Here is a 15,161-nt window from a genome sequence, read left to right on the forward strand (position 1 = left end):
TAATCCACTTCCGGATCCACTTGTGGATCCACTTGTAGATCCACTTGTAGATCCACTTGTAGATCCACTTGTAGATCCACTTGTAGATCCACTTGTAGATCCGCTTCCAGATCCGCTTCCAGACCAACTACCAGATCCCGGATAACTTCCAGACGTACCTGTGGTAGAAAATATACCACCAGGTTGAACTGGATGAGTAGGAATTTCAATATAAATATCTTCATCAAGTTTAGCAGGATCCCACTTCTCGTACAACTCCGTCACCAACTTTGGTAATTCCAAAGATCCAATGACTAAAGCTTCGTACAGTTTAGGGTTCAAAAATGCTTTGACTAAATCCTTATTAGCTTTCCATAATCTTTTTAAGCCATCTTTAATTTTTCTTAAACTACGTCTCTTTCTGTCGACAATTTGCTCGACTAAGGTCCTGAGGAAGGATGCACTTTCATGGACTACATTTTTTGCACTGTCTGAGAAGAAATGGATTGCTGGGCTGAATTGGCCTGATAAGACAGTGTCACGATTACCTAAGAAAAAAATAATAATAAATTTATTTATGTGTATGTATATTGGTGAAGTAAAAATACCCGTCTCGAGGACTGTTACAGATATTTTTACACATTTTAATGTCACTTAGTTTAATGTCACATTGGTTTACATATGATAACAAGAGTTAAGTGGTAGTTTTTGTTTGGATTCAATTGAATTGGTTTTTTGTCATCTATTTTAGGATTTTGATACTTTTGTTAGCAATATGTGGATTAAAGGTTTTTTTTACATTTCGTCAGGCGACTTAAAATTTTTATTATCCCAAAATGTTTAATTTGTATATATTAAAGAAAGCCCAAAAACATTTGCCAAAAACTAATAAAACTTTTGTATACTCTTACATAATGAAATTCCAATAAAACTTGATAAGACGTTTATTTTCTGGTGATTTTACTAGAATTTTGGACAGTTTTTTTAATATTTTCTTGAATATATTCATAATTTTGTCCCGGCATATTTGTTAACTAGATTAATATACTAGCATTAGTAAAAACTAGATAAAATTTACTAAATTTTAGTAAAAACTGTTGTATATACTTATATATCAAAATTTTGATTAATTCGTATTTGAAATGCTGTCTTTAGTATTTCCATAATTTGCTATATATGGATTTAGAACGTTTTTTTGCTTTTCTTCGAATAATTATTAATTTTTATTTCGGACGTTGTAAGTTTTTTATAATAGTACAAACTACATAATATTTACTAAATTTTAGTAAAAAATATTATACACACATGTAAATCAAAATTTTGACTAATTTGTAGTTGAATTGCTGATTTTAGTATGTCCATAATTTGCTATGTAAATGGATTTATAACATTTTTTTACTTTTCTTCATATAATTTTTAGTTTTGTTTTCGGACATCATAATTTGTTTTCATTAATAAAAACTAGATCTGGATATCAGAATTTTGAATAAATTATCATGAAGAAATATCATGAATTTTGAAAAAAGTAGTTGAAATGCGGATTTTAGTATATTGAAATTAATAATTTAATTGTTGATAAATTAATAATGATTATTACAACATTTTTTATATTTATAAATTTTATTGATAAATTCATTTAGTGTACAAATAATTTAAATATTTATGGTAATATTTTTCTCTTACCTCTTTGTTCAACTTTTTTCAAAACCAAATCATTCTCCACATTTCTACTCTGGTTAGCAGCATAATTTTCAATTTCCCTCACTTTTCCATTATCATTTTTCAAATGTTGAGCTTCAGGAAATCCAAAAGCAACAGCAAATATTAATGAAAATACTACACCATGTATTATCAAGTTCATCCTTAAAATTTTCTTGGTTTTTCCTCAAAACTAAAAAAACTTAGTTACCTCCTACCTATATATGCGATTGAAAAATAACTCTGGTCATAAATCACCAGTTCAGGTGAAGATATGAAGTGAATGATAATTAGAAAAAACAGTAGAATATTGATAAGGATTGTTTTTCAAGTAATAATTAGAAAAATGTGCTATCGATTTTCTGCGTTTTTTAGATAATTATTTTCGTAAATATTTTTATAGGCAATAAATCGACACCTTGTTACGGAAATCTGAAGGATAGTGGTATTTTTTAGATAAGCTTAGGGGAGACCAGGAGCAGGGTCATTTAGATCTGAATTTTTTACTGTGCTCCAATTTGTATGAAATTTTGAAATTAGGCTCATCTTGCTCTCAAGTTCAAAAGTGAAAATAATTTAGACTCCTTTGCCATTTCCCGGGGGATGACATCCCTATCAGAGGTGTAATTTCATTTTTTTTAAATAACGTCGGATATCGATAAAAGAACTAATTATAAGAAAAAAATTTTCTATAATGTTTTTCATAAAGGCAAATACTCAACAGTTGTTCATTTGAGATCCATATGGGTGGATGTATATATATTTCTGTATATACCATATTTAACAATAAATTAATTTTATAATTATTTTAAAAATTTTGAAATAATAACTTGAAATATGGAGAAGGTCTTGCAATTGAATATTCAACATATGCATTTTTTTTTCAATTTTAGTGTCCAATGACACAAAATGACTTGAAACTTTTAAGATAAAATAAAATTGCCAAATTTGGAGCTAATTCATATATTATTTGCAATTGGTAAATTGCTGAATGGTGTTCTTAAAAATATTTGTGTAATAAATTTACTTATGATATTTTTCTGAGGGAAAGCTAAAACAATTTCCAATTTTTTTTCAGGAAATTGTGATTTTTTTTAAATATTGTGGTTTATTATAGATGATTTTGTGTAGGCCCATTTTAATGAATTTTTTTTGAAAATTATAGAAAGAATATATAAGACTTGAAAAACGTTTAAGAATGTTATGAATACAACTTTGTTATATTTGAAACTTCTTATATAATAATAAGATCTATTAAAATAAAATATCTAGTTTTTTTTTCAAAAAACACATCGTTTTCCACGCCGTCGCTTCCATCAACATCATTTTCAATTTTCTTCACTTTACCATTTTCATTTTTTGACACAAGAAATTCATAAAAAAGTTGAATAAAAATAGCGTAGAATAATTTAAAATATTCATAATATTTTATTAAAGAATGGAAAATTAAAAATAATTTACCTTTATAGTACTTGTTTTCCTGAAAGAATTCTGGTAAAAATTCGTCATCGTAAATCACAAAAAATGCGATAAATGACGTTTCGAAAAAGTCATAAAAATAAAATTAATAATGAGTACACATGTAAGCAATTAGCTATAATTATGTTCGTCTTTTAAAATAAATAATATTTGCATTTTTTTGAGTGATTCCCAGAATTATTTTAGCAATGAATTGATATGTAGTTAATAGGTTTTGGAATATAAATAGAATTTTATTGTTTTTGGTTACTATTAGTAAATAAATATGGTCAGAAATTTTAAGTTTTGTATCACAATAAGTTTACAAAAAAATCTACATTTTGTTATTTGTTTTCTGCTTGCAGAGATGTTGATTTTCATAAACTAAAGAATTTAGAGTTCAGATCTTCTTATAGTTCTTATTGTGTTACATCGAATGGTTTTTAATTTATTAAAATTGGTTCAGTAATTTTGGAGAAATGTTAAAAATCAGCTTACAGACACATACTATTTTTCAAAGTTGATATCAAAAGATTAAGAATAACTTGAAACATCAAAACAACATGAGTTTAAGTAATGACAACATGAATTCATGAAAAGTAACATGAATTTCTAATTAACTAACTAGTCATGTGTAAATAGTCAAAAACAAATCTGGTTTGGATTTTTATATTTTGTTTCATCATAAAATATGCATAAATATGTTTTTTGGTCATTTCTAAAACTTACATGATAAATTTAATTTGTAATTTTTTAATTATTAATTCTATTTGCTATTGCAATTAAACCAGGTCTCTTCTACATATTAAAATCGAAACGCAAATTTATTTTAAAACATTTTGAAAATAAATAAACAAACAAATACCAATATCTAAGTTCCTTATAATAATTATTATTAGTACTTATAAAAATGTACTACATGTATATATTAACATGTGAATTTTGTAGATAAAATATTACATTGTTTAATATTCAAATTTATATTCAACGCACGTGTGGAAATCGTGGAATTTTAAATAAGTTGTCGTCAAATTATCAAAACTAAAATTGAAAAATAGTAATAATAGATGTGATGTAACCAATAGTAATTTGGTCAACTTTTACAATCTTAGAATTTGGTTGCGACTAATCCCATGCATTTTGTTTCAACTAACCCCAGGTGTGATTTTAATTACATTAATCAAGATAACTAATTAACAATTTAGCAATCATAAAAATTGTTATAATCACAAAGAAATAAAAAATAAAAATTATATGAAAATATCTTTACTTACTTACTTTCTTACTTACTTTCGAATGTGTTCTACCACATGAAACAAAACAAAATTTTGGACTGTAAAAGAAAATAAAATAGTCTTTTTAATGATACTAATTAAAAATCAATCCAAACAACCGCACTACCCAAAAATTAAAAACTAGAAATTATTTTCACTTTTTTATGTACTAAAAAATAATTATTATACAATATTTGTTATTAATAATATAGTACACACCGATATGAATAGAATCCAGTTATTTGGTTTTTGATATCTTTCACAGTTGCGACCAAAAACGACTTTGAAAAAAGGGGCCACTTTCACATATTTTCAATGGCATCTCGGTCAAATGATGGTATATCAGACATATCAGATTTTCTCGGTGGGGGCAATTCTGTATGAAAACACGCCCATGCCCTTTATTAATTAAAATTTGAGCCCTTGATTTAGCCAAAAGTAAAAGACGTACAAAATTTTCATCTATCACCGAACAAATATTTTCAATATACTCCAAATATGTAGCCAATGATGTCTCCATATCATAAAACCGTTTTATCGGTATTTTGTACCATAATGTGTATGTATATATATTTTTATTATGAAACTCATGCACGTTATATAAGCTTCATTCTGTTGTAAAACGTGTTTCATAAATTATGCACATATTTTCGAAAAGGATTTTCACATCGTGTTTTATAGCTCCGAACTGTATGAGTAAGATGTCTGAGAAAAAATTGTGTTCTTGAAGGATTTATGGTAAAGGCTGTATATACGGTTGAAGTAGTCATATTTGTTATAATATACACCATTTATAGATTTCTTAGGTTTATATAAAATATTATGATCATTCATAATATAAGTCCACTTTTTTATAATCAAGTTAATTCCTAAAACAAGTGGCGTATGACATCGTGTCTTAAGGCAGGTGTCTGAAACTTCCCGTACCAAAAATCAAAGTTTTTAAAAAAGATTCAAAATTTTTGAGATCTTTTTGAAAATTAGTGGTGCATGGCACAGTGTCTTAAGGCAAATTGCTGGATATTCCTGTACTGAAAACTAAATTATTAAAAAAAATCTTTGCAAAAGTTTGAAAATATTAGATTTTTGCAAAATTTTGAAATTTTTGGAAAAAAACGACTTTTATGAAAAATTAGATTTTTTATATTTTGATTTTTTTTGTATTGATTTTTTTCTAAATTTTAAACATTTATTTTAAGCAATAGCGCAGCATAGCAGATTTGGAGTCGAACGTGTAAACATTGGTACGGAACCCATATAAATGTACACAAAATTTGTACTTATTATTATAATCTTTATAAAATATCTGATAATACGATGTACATATATCTAATGTTAATTTTTGACCGCCAAATGGCGTTATTTTCACTTTTTAATTAGATCTCCGGACACGCTAGACCTGCCTTTACAAAAATTTTACTAGTTGTTCCTTTTGTCAATACAAGTAAAAATTTTTTTTATTATTTAAATCGGGCGCTGTTATTTCAAAAACTGAAGTACCATTTTTGGCACTTTTTGCCCCGTATCTCTGAAACATCTGGACTTGCCTTTGCCAAAAACTAATCAGCACGTCTCCTTATCGATAGAAATCGAATATTTTTTAAATAATTCAAATCGGTTGATTCGTGTTTGCAAAATCGTCGACGAAAATTTGTATCCGCACACACACACACACACATACATCAATTTTTTCTAAAGTATGCCAAAATGTTCAAAATATAAGATATTTCATAGAGATTTTGAAAATAGGTATAAATTTTGTTTACATTTCCATGGGTTCCGTACCAATGTTATTGTTAGACTGGCTATGCGGCGCTTACGCACTTCGATATTTCTTCTCTAAAACACCCACGCAGCACCATTGATTTGAAAAAAAGTTCAAAAATTTCAGAAAAATTCAAAGTATAAAAAAATTCAACATTTTCAAAAAACTCCAAAAATTTCAAAATTCTCAAATTTCTCAAATATTTTTTTTCAAAGTATTTAAAAAATTTTAAAGAATTTTAAAAAAAATTAATTAGTTCATAATCAAGTTGATTCAAAAAAATAATTCATCTTTGTATCACATTGTAATTTTATTTTAAGCAAACATATAATTCATTATTATAATAATAAAATAAAATAAAATCATGTTCTAATAAATAGCATAAATTTAATTCGCTTTCACTGAGATTCTTCTACTTCTAGTCTTCAATAAAATTCATCAAAATTAATCTTCACATTATATTTCTGATCTTCAATTTCGTTTTCCCTCTCAATGTCCAAATTTTCCTTAGGTAACCATTTTCTTTTGTAATGTAAAGACTTTTCAATTCGTCTTCGACTTGCTGAAGAATCAGGCGCAAATATTCCACTCACGGTTTTTTCGACTAGTCGATGATTAGTTTTAGAATCTCTGGCTAGGGGTGAAATAGGGTTGATTTTTGGGGCAAAGATGTGGCTGTCCAAATCGTCGATTGTGTTGAAATCTGAAAAGATATATAAGATTAATAGTTGAAGTTAGTAATATGTCTGATATATGTCTGACATAAGCAATTTGGAAGAAGAAAATAGTCTTAATATAGGTCATTGTCAGTCGTATATGTGTGACATAAAAAATAGTGTTTTTCCAGGAATTTTGGCAAGAAAATTTTTCTTTTGTGCATTAAGTTCTTTGATACATTTTTAACTAAATTATCTAATAAAGTTACCATGGCCCATATCAAAATTTTCTGATATTATTGTGGCAATTAACGTGTCAATTAAAACAATTGATATCCTTCGAGAAAACATTTAATATTTTTTTTCAAAATCGGTTCATTATTTTTTGCTAAAATCTTAAATAAAACTACTCAATGCATATGCAATTTATTTTTTTTAAAGCTGTTTTTTCTTAAAAAATCGTCGACAAAATATCATAAATTTTTGCACAAATACTATGTATAATAAAATAGTTAAATAAAAAAGTACCACGTGCATAAATTATAAAAATTTAATCAACAAAAAATCTAATTGAATGAACATATAAATTTATGTTTGATAATTACTACATATTAACTATATTAAATATATTAAATTTGTAATCACAAAAAATGGAAAATGAAAATTTTTGACTGTCTTTATCTTTCAAAGGTTTCTAAATATTTTGGTTCACTTTAGAAAAAAATGGATGTATGTGTGTGTATATGTCTGCAGTTTGTGTGGATGTATAAATGCAATTTTTTTCGATGTTTTCAAGAGCACGGATCAACCGATTAGATTAATTCAAAAACATTCGATTCTTATTGATTAGGAGTTGTGTTGATTAGTTTTTGGCAAAGTCAAGTCCAGTAGTTTGGAAAATACAGAGAAAAATGTTGTAACAATGCCTCTAACATCTAGTTTTATTTTATTCTTAATTTTAAAAACTTTTTAGGTCTGATTTTATTTCAAAATCTATTACTTCATTCTAATATTCTGTATTTATTAGTATTAATAATAAAATTTTATTATTATTCAACTACATTCGTATAAGATAATTATAATATTACCATTATTATTATCTTGTACGAATGTCTCATTTGGAAAATTCAGTAAAATTAAAAAATAATCAATATATAAAATGTTAAGTGACTTCGATTCTGTTTTTTTATTACAAAACTATAGTTGTATATTAAATATTATATTAAATGTGAAGTTGAACAATTAAATATTATGTATAAAAATATATAAAAATTTGAATCATGATGATTTTAAAATGTTGAAAATAAGACGGATGAAAATGCGATTAAAATGTATTTATTCACATATACATTTTAATATATTTCTAATTATATTGTTTTTGTTTATATAAACAGAAACAAATAATAGAAATGTAAAATACTCTTAGAGTAGAAAACCATGTATACAATTATAAATTTTCCACATAATGCAATAAAAAATTCCAAACAATCAATTTCTTTTTCCAGAAAATCCCATTTTTTATATTTTTTTTCTCAATGTTTCAAGTCATTTTGAATCGTTTGATTTATTCAATTATATAAAAAACTCACCATTATCAATATCATTCACCAAATGATCCTTAGAATGGTGTCTAGATCCTCTGTGATGTTCTAAATTCGTCATCCTGGCATAAGATAGACTCAAAACCAAAAACACCAAGAAAAATACACTTAAAAATTTCATTTTTATCAAATAAAGATTATAATGAGAAAATTTCACTGGCCACGATGTCTCTATATCGAATCGAGAACTCTTAATGAATGATTTATTTTGCGTATTAAATATATGCAAAATAAATTATCGTATATTATTTATAATTTTGTGTTATCAATATACAGATAAGCACGTCTGTATGTTGTTTAATGATTTTTTTTTAATTTCTGATATATGTATATATTGACTTATTTGATGTTATTGAAATCGTTATCTGAGCAAAAACGTGTGCTTCGTGGTTTTCATTGATGATAAATTGATTTTTTTTATTTCATGAAATGATTTACAACTGTTCTTAATGGACATGGACAAAGTACAATGGTAATAGTACAATAATAATAGTAATTGCAAAAAAATCGAAAATGAAAATTTTTGCATATCTTTACAAAGGTTTTTGAATGTATATATGTATATGCGGATATAAAGTTGCGCCTACGATTTCGAGAGCACGGATGAACCGATTAGAATGATTCAAAAAACATTCGATTTGTATTACCAAGGGGATGTGCTGATTTTTGTCAAAGGCAGATTCAGTCGTTTTGGAAGAAAAAAATTAAAATTCACTTTTTAAGAATACTGAGCGTTTGATTTGAATAATTTAAAAAACATAACGGAATGAAGAATTTATTACATTTTTGGGAAGGCAGGTGCAGCAGTTTTGGAGATCCTGAAAACAAATTTGAAAAATGTCATTTCGGGGTCACCAAGTCAACAAGGAGATGTGCTGAATTTTGTAAATGGCAGGCCCAATCGTTTCGGAGATATGAAGAATTTTAATAAACTTTTGATAAGGCAGGTGCAGCGGTTTCAGAGAATATTTTGGCATACCGTAGAAAAAAAGCGATGTAAGTTTTTGTGGGGATGAATGTTTATATGTATGTCCAGATAAACAATTTTCGTCGACGATTTTGAGAGCTTGGATGAACCGATAAGAATAATTCAAAAATCAAACATTCGATTTGTATTAGCAAGGAGATGCGCTGATTTTTGTCAGAGGCAGGTCCAGTCGTTTTGGGGGGACGGGGCAAATTTAAATAATTCAAAAAAATATTTCTCTTGTATTAAGGGAATGAATAATTTATTTTATTTTTGAAAAGACAGGTGCAGCAATTTTAGAGATCAAGGAACAAAACTTTAAAAAATGCCATTTAGGGGTTAATAATAACCATTAGACATATGCACATCAAATTAACACATATTTTATAGATATTTTAATAATAATAACAAATTTTGTTTACTATTCTATGGGTTCCGTACCAATATTTATCTATTATGCAGCGACGCGGCGCCCACGCGCTTCAATATTTCGTTTCTACGCAGCTAACGTATCTCGATTGCTTTAAAAAAAAGTTCAAAATTTCCAAAATATTTCAAAGAATAAAAAAATCAAAATTTTTGTTATTTCAAAAATTTTAAAAATCTCAATAATCGATTTTTTAGGGTTTTAAACAAAAATTGAGTCTTTTTCAAAAATTTCAATTTTTGGTACGGGAAGTTCCAGCAATTTGCCTTAAGGCACGATGCCATGCACCACTAGTTGTCTATGGGTTCCGTACCAAGATTTGTAATGCCCAAAGTTGACTTATATAGTTCCAACAAATTTTCTTCCATATTTGTTGTCTACAGAAAAAAATACCTTTTCTCATCTCGTATTTATACAAATTATATTTTTACAAATAGTCCCAAAAAAAATCTAAATAAAAGGACCATTATATACAATTTATTTAATGTTGGTTTCTATGTCAATTTACACAAAGAGGGAGTATGTATTTACAAATTGCAAACAGTAGGTGTTCATGAATACGAAATTAGGACGAATATAATTATTTTATTTAATTAAAACTCCTTTGGTTGCTTTTCCGACGATGGTACGACTGCTGTTTTGCAAATGAAAATGCTTAATTAGAGGAAATTTGAAATAATATAATAATGGTTAGTTTTGTTCAAAATAATAGGGTAGTAAGGTTATACTAAATACTATGATTATACTATAGTTTTAATTAGTAAATGTGTTCTCTAGACCACATAGAATTTTTCCAACTAATTGGTCTTAAAACAAAATAAATTAATCAAGCTATCCTTATATCCTTTGAGAGAGACGAGCAAACTTCCAACTTTATTAGTAGAAAGTTTGTTCCTGAAAAGTTTTTACATAGCCAATAGTGGCAAACTAGAAAAATCTGATTATAAACTTTGCACTAGACACATATGTGGAAATCCAGATGTACCCAACATTTAATAGAAAAGAATCTATCTAAAAAATTGAATTACTTCTGTTTTATAAAAATCTGTATTTTCACACCTAGTTCTACAGATTTTTACATTGAACTTTCCAACTTTAAATTTGGGTCTCATTTCAATACTAGTATTGAGAGCGGAGCCAGCCACCACCAATTAACCTCGCATATCTCAAAAACTATTGAATGTTTCAACTTTAAATTTTTGTCAAATATTTAGTAAAGTGTAGTAAAAATATGTGTCAAGTTTCATCAAAATCGAATTATGCATTTTTGAAAACGTACAATCTGTTTAAATATTAGTATTGGGCGCAGAGCCAGCCAGCCACCCAGCGAGGTTAACCTCGCATATCTCGAAAACTATTGAATTTACCAACTTTAAATTTTAGTCACATTTTAGACAAGGTACAGTAACAATATGTGCCAAGTTTCATCAAAATCACAAAATGCTTTTTTGAGAACATACCACCGGTTTAACTATTAGTATTGAATAATAGTATTGCACCATACATCATATCTGGAAAACTATTGGATGTTCCAACTTTAAAGTACACAGGGCAAACATATTATATATGAAATTTATAGTTAGTCGATGATGATAACTAAAACCAAAATTTTATGATAGAACAATTAGATATTACCTGTAAAAAAATGACGGACCTGCACAGTTCTGTTTACCTCGTGGGCTTGTGAGACAGTAGCAAGACGGTTTACATGTTCAATCGAGAAAAAAAATTATGTTATCTAATATTTTAACATAAACATTTTTTGTTATCATTATCAAAAAGATTATCAACCCCTGTATATGTATCAATATAAACTTTTCGTGCAATGTAAATGAGTCGAGAAGCATGAATGCACGCTGTTTTATTCATTCAGAATTTTCTATAAGGAAAGTTGATGTAACAAAAAGTACCTATAGCGTCGTTGTAATGATTTTATTTTTTATCTCACATATTTTTCTATGAAATAAAATATACATACATACACACGCACACACAGAATTATATACTAGCTATTTGTTACCTTGCTGAATGATGACACACAAACAGTGTCGAAACGTGCATATAATATTTCTAGAATATATAAGAGGAACTGGGTACGATTGTGACACTTGTCATAAGGATAACCTATACTGATTGTGAAAGGGTAGAAAGGAAGAAAGATGAAGTATGTTTGTTCGAATAAGTTTCCATTATTGCATTGAGTGAGAGTCCTATATTAACATCTGTAGACCGCATTGCTTTTAAATAGTCTAAAGTGAGAATTTTCGTTCGATTTCTTGAATAATAACTTTTACTTATATACATATACATAACTTTGTTATTTGTGTTTCAAGTTGAACACTAGTAGTAAATTACCATCATTTAGTTTTATTTTATGTGACATTTATTTATTATTCTTTTCGGGAAAAGATTTAAAAGATAAAGAAAAATCAAACTTAACTAAAGCAAATTACGAAGGAAAGAGAAATAGGAAATTCTATACAAAAAAAATCACAAAAAATCACTAATTTCTTGTTTAAGAAAATATGTTTTGTTATATTAAAATTGAAATCTTTGTATATATATATATATATATATATATATATATATATATACTAGCTGACCCGACAAACGTTGTCCTGTACCCACATTTACAATTCAAAATTTTTATTTTTTTAATATCCTATACTAATATTTACCGTTTAGTTAAAAATAATAATTATTGTTTTCTAAATTGCTATTTACACCAAAATGTATATACATCAATATAAATGTAATATATGTATATATATCAATATAAATGATGTTAAACGTAGAACTGCTTTAAATAAAATTATGAGTCTCAATGCCCACACTTAACTCTTCAATATTTACTATATTTTTATAATCATTTACATCTTAAAAAATCCCCTTAACAAACTCAAAAAAGATTTCTCAAAATTTGAATACCCGTGTAGGAGGAGTTTGAATTCATACATCCGTACATAAGAATTTTAATATTATATTCAATAATTTTATAGGTTCATTATTTAACATAAATTCAAATTTCAATTGAATTGACATTTCCTGCAGATAACAGTTCTCATCTGTCAAAATGTTGTCAATGTCAAACAATGATTTGCAATTTTTTCCATTTATTTTTACAATATTACTATGATTTTATAGTACATGACATCTTAAAAAGTTCCCTTCACAAACTCCAAAAAGATTTATCAAAATTCAAGTAACCGTGTAGGAGGAGTTTGAATTCATACATCGGTACTAAAGAATTTTATATTTAATATAGGCTCATAATTTAACATAAATTCAAATTTCAATTGAATTTACATTTACTGCAGATGTCATAATGTTTTCAATGTTAAACAATGATTAGAAATTTTTTTTATTTATTTTACAATATTACCATAATTTTATAGTACATAACATCTTAAAAATTTTCCTTCACAAACTCCAAAAGATTTATCAAAATCTAAATAACCGTTTAGGAGAAGTATCAAATCATACGCCCGTACAGAACAATTTTACATATGAGATATATATATATATATATATATATATATATATATATATATATATAAAGTAATTTGATCCCTTATTCTTAGATTATAAATGGAACTTGACATTTATTTTAAATGTCACAGAAACTATATAAGAATTTTTATTTGATGATTTTATATGACATGTAAGATTATATAACATATTATTTTATTACATTAAATAGAATTAGAACGTCAAATCAATTTTATACCAAACAATGTTGCAATTTCAGAATATTTTGTTTGATAAAAGCCAAAAAGACTATTTAATAATGACATTACATAAAATTTAAATCTGTGTTTAGAACTAAAAGTAGATATTGTTAATTACTAAAATTATTTTTTTAATATACCTCATATAATTTTCTCTCATCTACCTTTTTTTGTATCATTTACCTGTGCCAGTTTTCAATTTTCTTCATTGTAAAAATTTCAACAATGAATTTATAAAATTTTCATTACCTAATTTTTTGGTGATCACGAATCCGATTGTCCTCCCAATTTTTTTCCCCCAGTTGTCCATTTTCTTCATCTCGAATTGAAGTCACGAATTCTATTGATTAAAGAACTAAATGCGGCTTCGGAACTTGTACGTGTTTCATAGAGCTTTTGTTTGATTGAACTTTGAGGATTTTAGAGCTTTGTGGTACTTATTTAAAGTGGATTCCACAGGAGCTTATGGAAGAATCGATTGATCTTCCCATAAGCCATTGTACGGTGACACGAATTCTGTGGATTTATAAGATTCTAGAAAGGATAAGAAAATAATTGGTTTGAAAAATATCAAAAGAATTTTTTTGTAAGTGAAATCAATTTTGATCTGGGCGAAACACCATCCTATTTTTAACTGCTTTTATAAAATAGTTTTGCAGTTTATTGAAGCAATTTAAAAATATTTTCAATGCCTAATCGTCTTAAACATTTCTCACCTTCCCTCAACTTTGTCCTTTATCTCAATCCTTTACACTAGCTGCATTTCACGTATAGAATTTCCAGCTAACATTCTCCAACTAATTCCAAGCTAACATTTTCCACTATAATTCATGCTCTAAATTTTCTCAGTTTTGTCAGAATTTCCAAAGTAAGGATTTTGCTAAGTTTCCGTACTTATATAAAGAGGTTTAGTAAAGGATCCAAACTCTCAACAAAGGACACTTGTTGAATTGCACTAGTGCTGTCACTCTCTAACATCAGGCGCGTTCGTATGTTTTGTTTCAGTCTAACCGTTGCTACGAGTAGTAGACATATTTCGTAGCAGATGGGGTAATAGTCAGAGAGTTGGTAGACAGTTTGTAAAAGAAGTTTAATCCCCACGCAGTACTAGGTGAAAAATCTAATGTTTTTTTTCTCAAATAACTGATGGAATGGTATATTTTCTTTTGTCTAGTAACATTAGTAGACATTTTTTTATTATTTTTTTCACGTATGTCGTCCATCATTTGCATTCTTCGTCGTCTTAGACCTTTCAGTCTATTTTTCTTCCAAAGATGTCGTGCAGAGTCATCCCTTTCACAAAATGGACCTGATCCACATTTATTTTCCTTTCACAATGACATCCATAGAATTCTTTCTTCTCATACTATATGTATAGAAAGAAAAGTGAATCAGCATTATCATGGAAATTCCCCAAAGTTGCATATGAGTTGTTATGTGTTTCTTTAACTAAGGGATACTCGGTGACATCAAGTAGTAGTGATATAAGTTCTTGCTCGGAGACATCGACAACTAAGTGCCTGAAGTAAATAATTAATAAAATAATCATAAAGCAACTTTTATAATCAATGCTAATAAAATTTTCAACTATTATAATTTTTACTCACT

The 15,161-nt window shown here is 27.2% G+C and overlaps 1 protein-coding gene across 1 annotated transcript; it reads right to left on the reverse strand.

Annotated features, from left to right (window-relative positions):
- Positions 1-6,575: 6,575 nt before the first annotated feature.
- On the reverse strand, positions 6,576-8,614 carry LOC113363965. Its single transcript, XM_026606438.1, has 2 exons — positions 8,420-8,614; positions 6,576-6,877 (listed from the first exon to the last, which is right to left on the reverse strand). The coding sequence occupies exons 1-2, from the start codon at positions 8,550-8,552 to the stop codon at positions 6,600-6,602; spliced, it is 411 nt and encodes a 136-aa protein (XP_026462223.1). The 5' UTR covers positions 8,553-8,614; the 3' UTR covers positions 6,576-6,599.
- Positions 8,615-15,161: the final 6,547 nt, after the last annotated feature.

This window comes from Ctenocephalides felis, unplaced genomic scaffold (assembly GCF_003426905.1).
Source record: "Ctenocephalides felis isolate EL2017-DRISC unplaced genomic scaffold, ASM342690v1 CF-g0.4_SCAFFOLD_00845, whole genome shotgun sequence".
NCBI lineage: Eukaryota > Metazoa > Arthropoda > Insecta > Siphonaptera > Pulicidae > Ctenocephalides > Ctenocephalides felis.

Excerpts from the sequence above, each read along its gene's own strand:
- LOC113363965 (XM_026606438.1), bottom strand. The coding sequence starts at position 8,552 with ATGAAATTTTTAAGTGTATTTTTCTTGGTGTTTTTGGTTTTGAGTCTA. Across the intron at positions 6,878-8,419 it reads GGTGAATGATATTGATAATG|ATTTCAACACAATCGACGAT; the intron begins GTGAGTTTTTTA and ends ATATCTTTTCAG.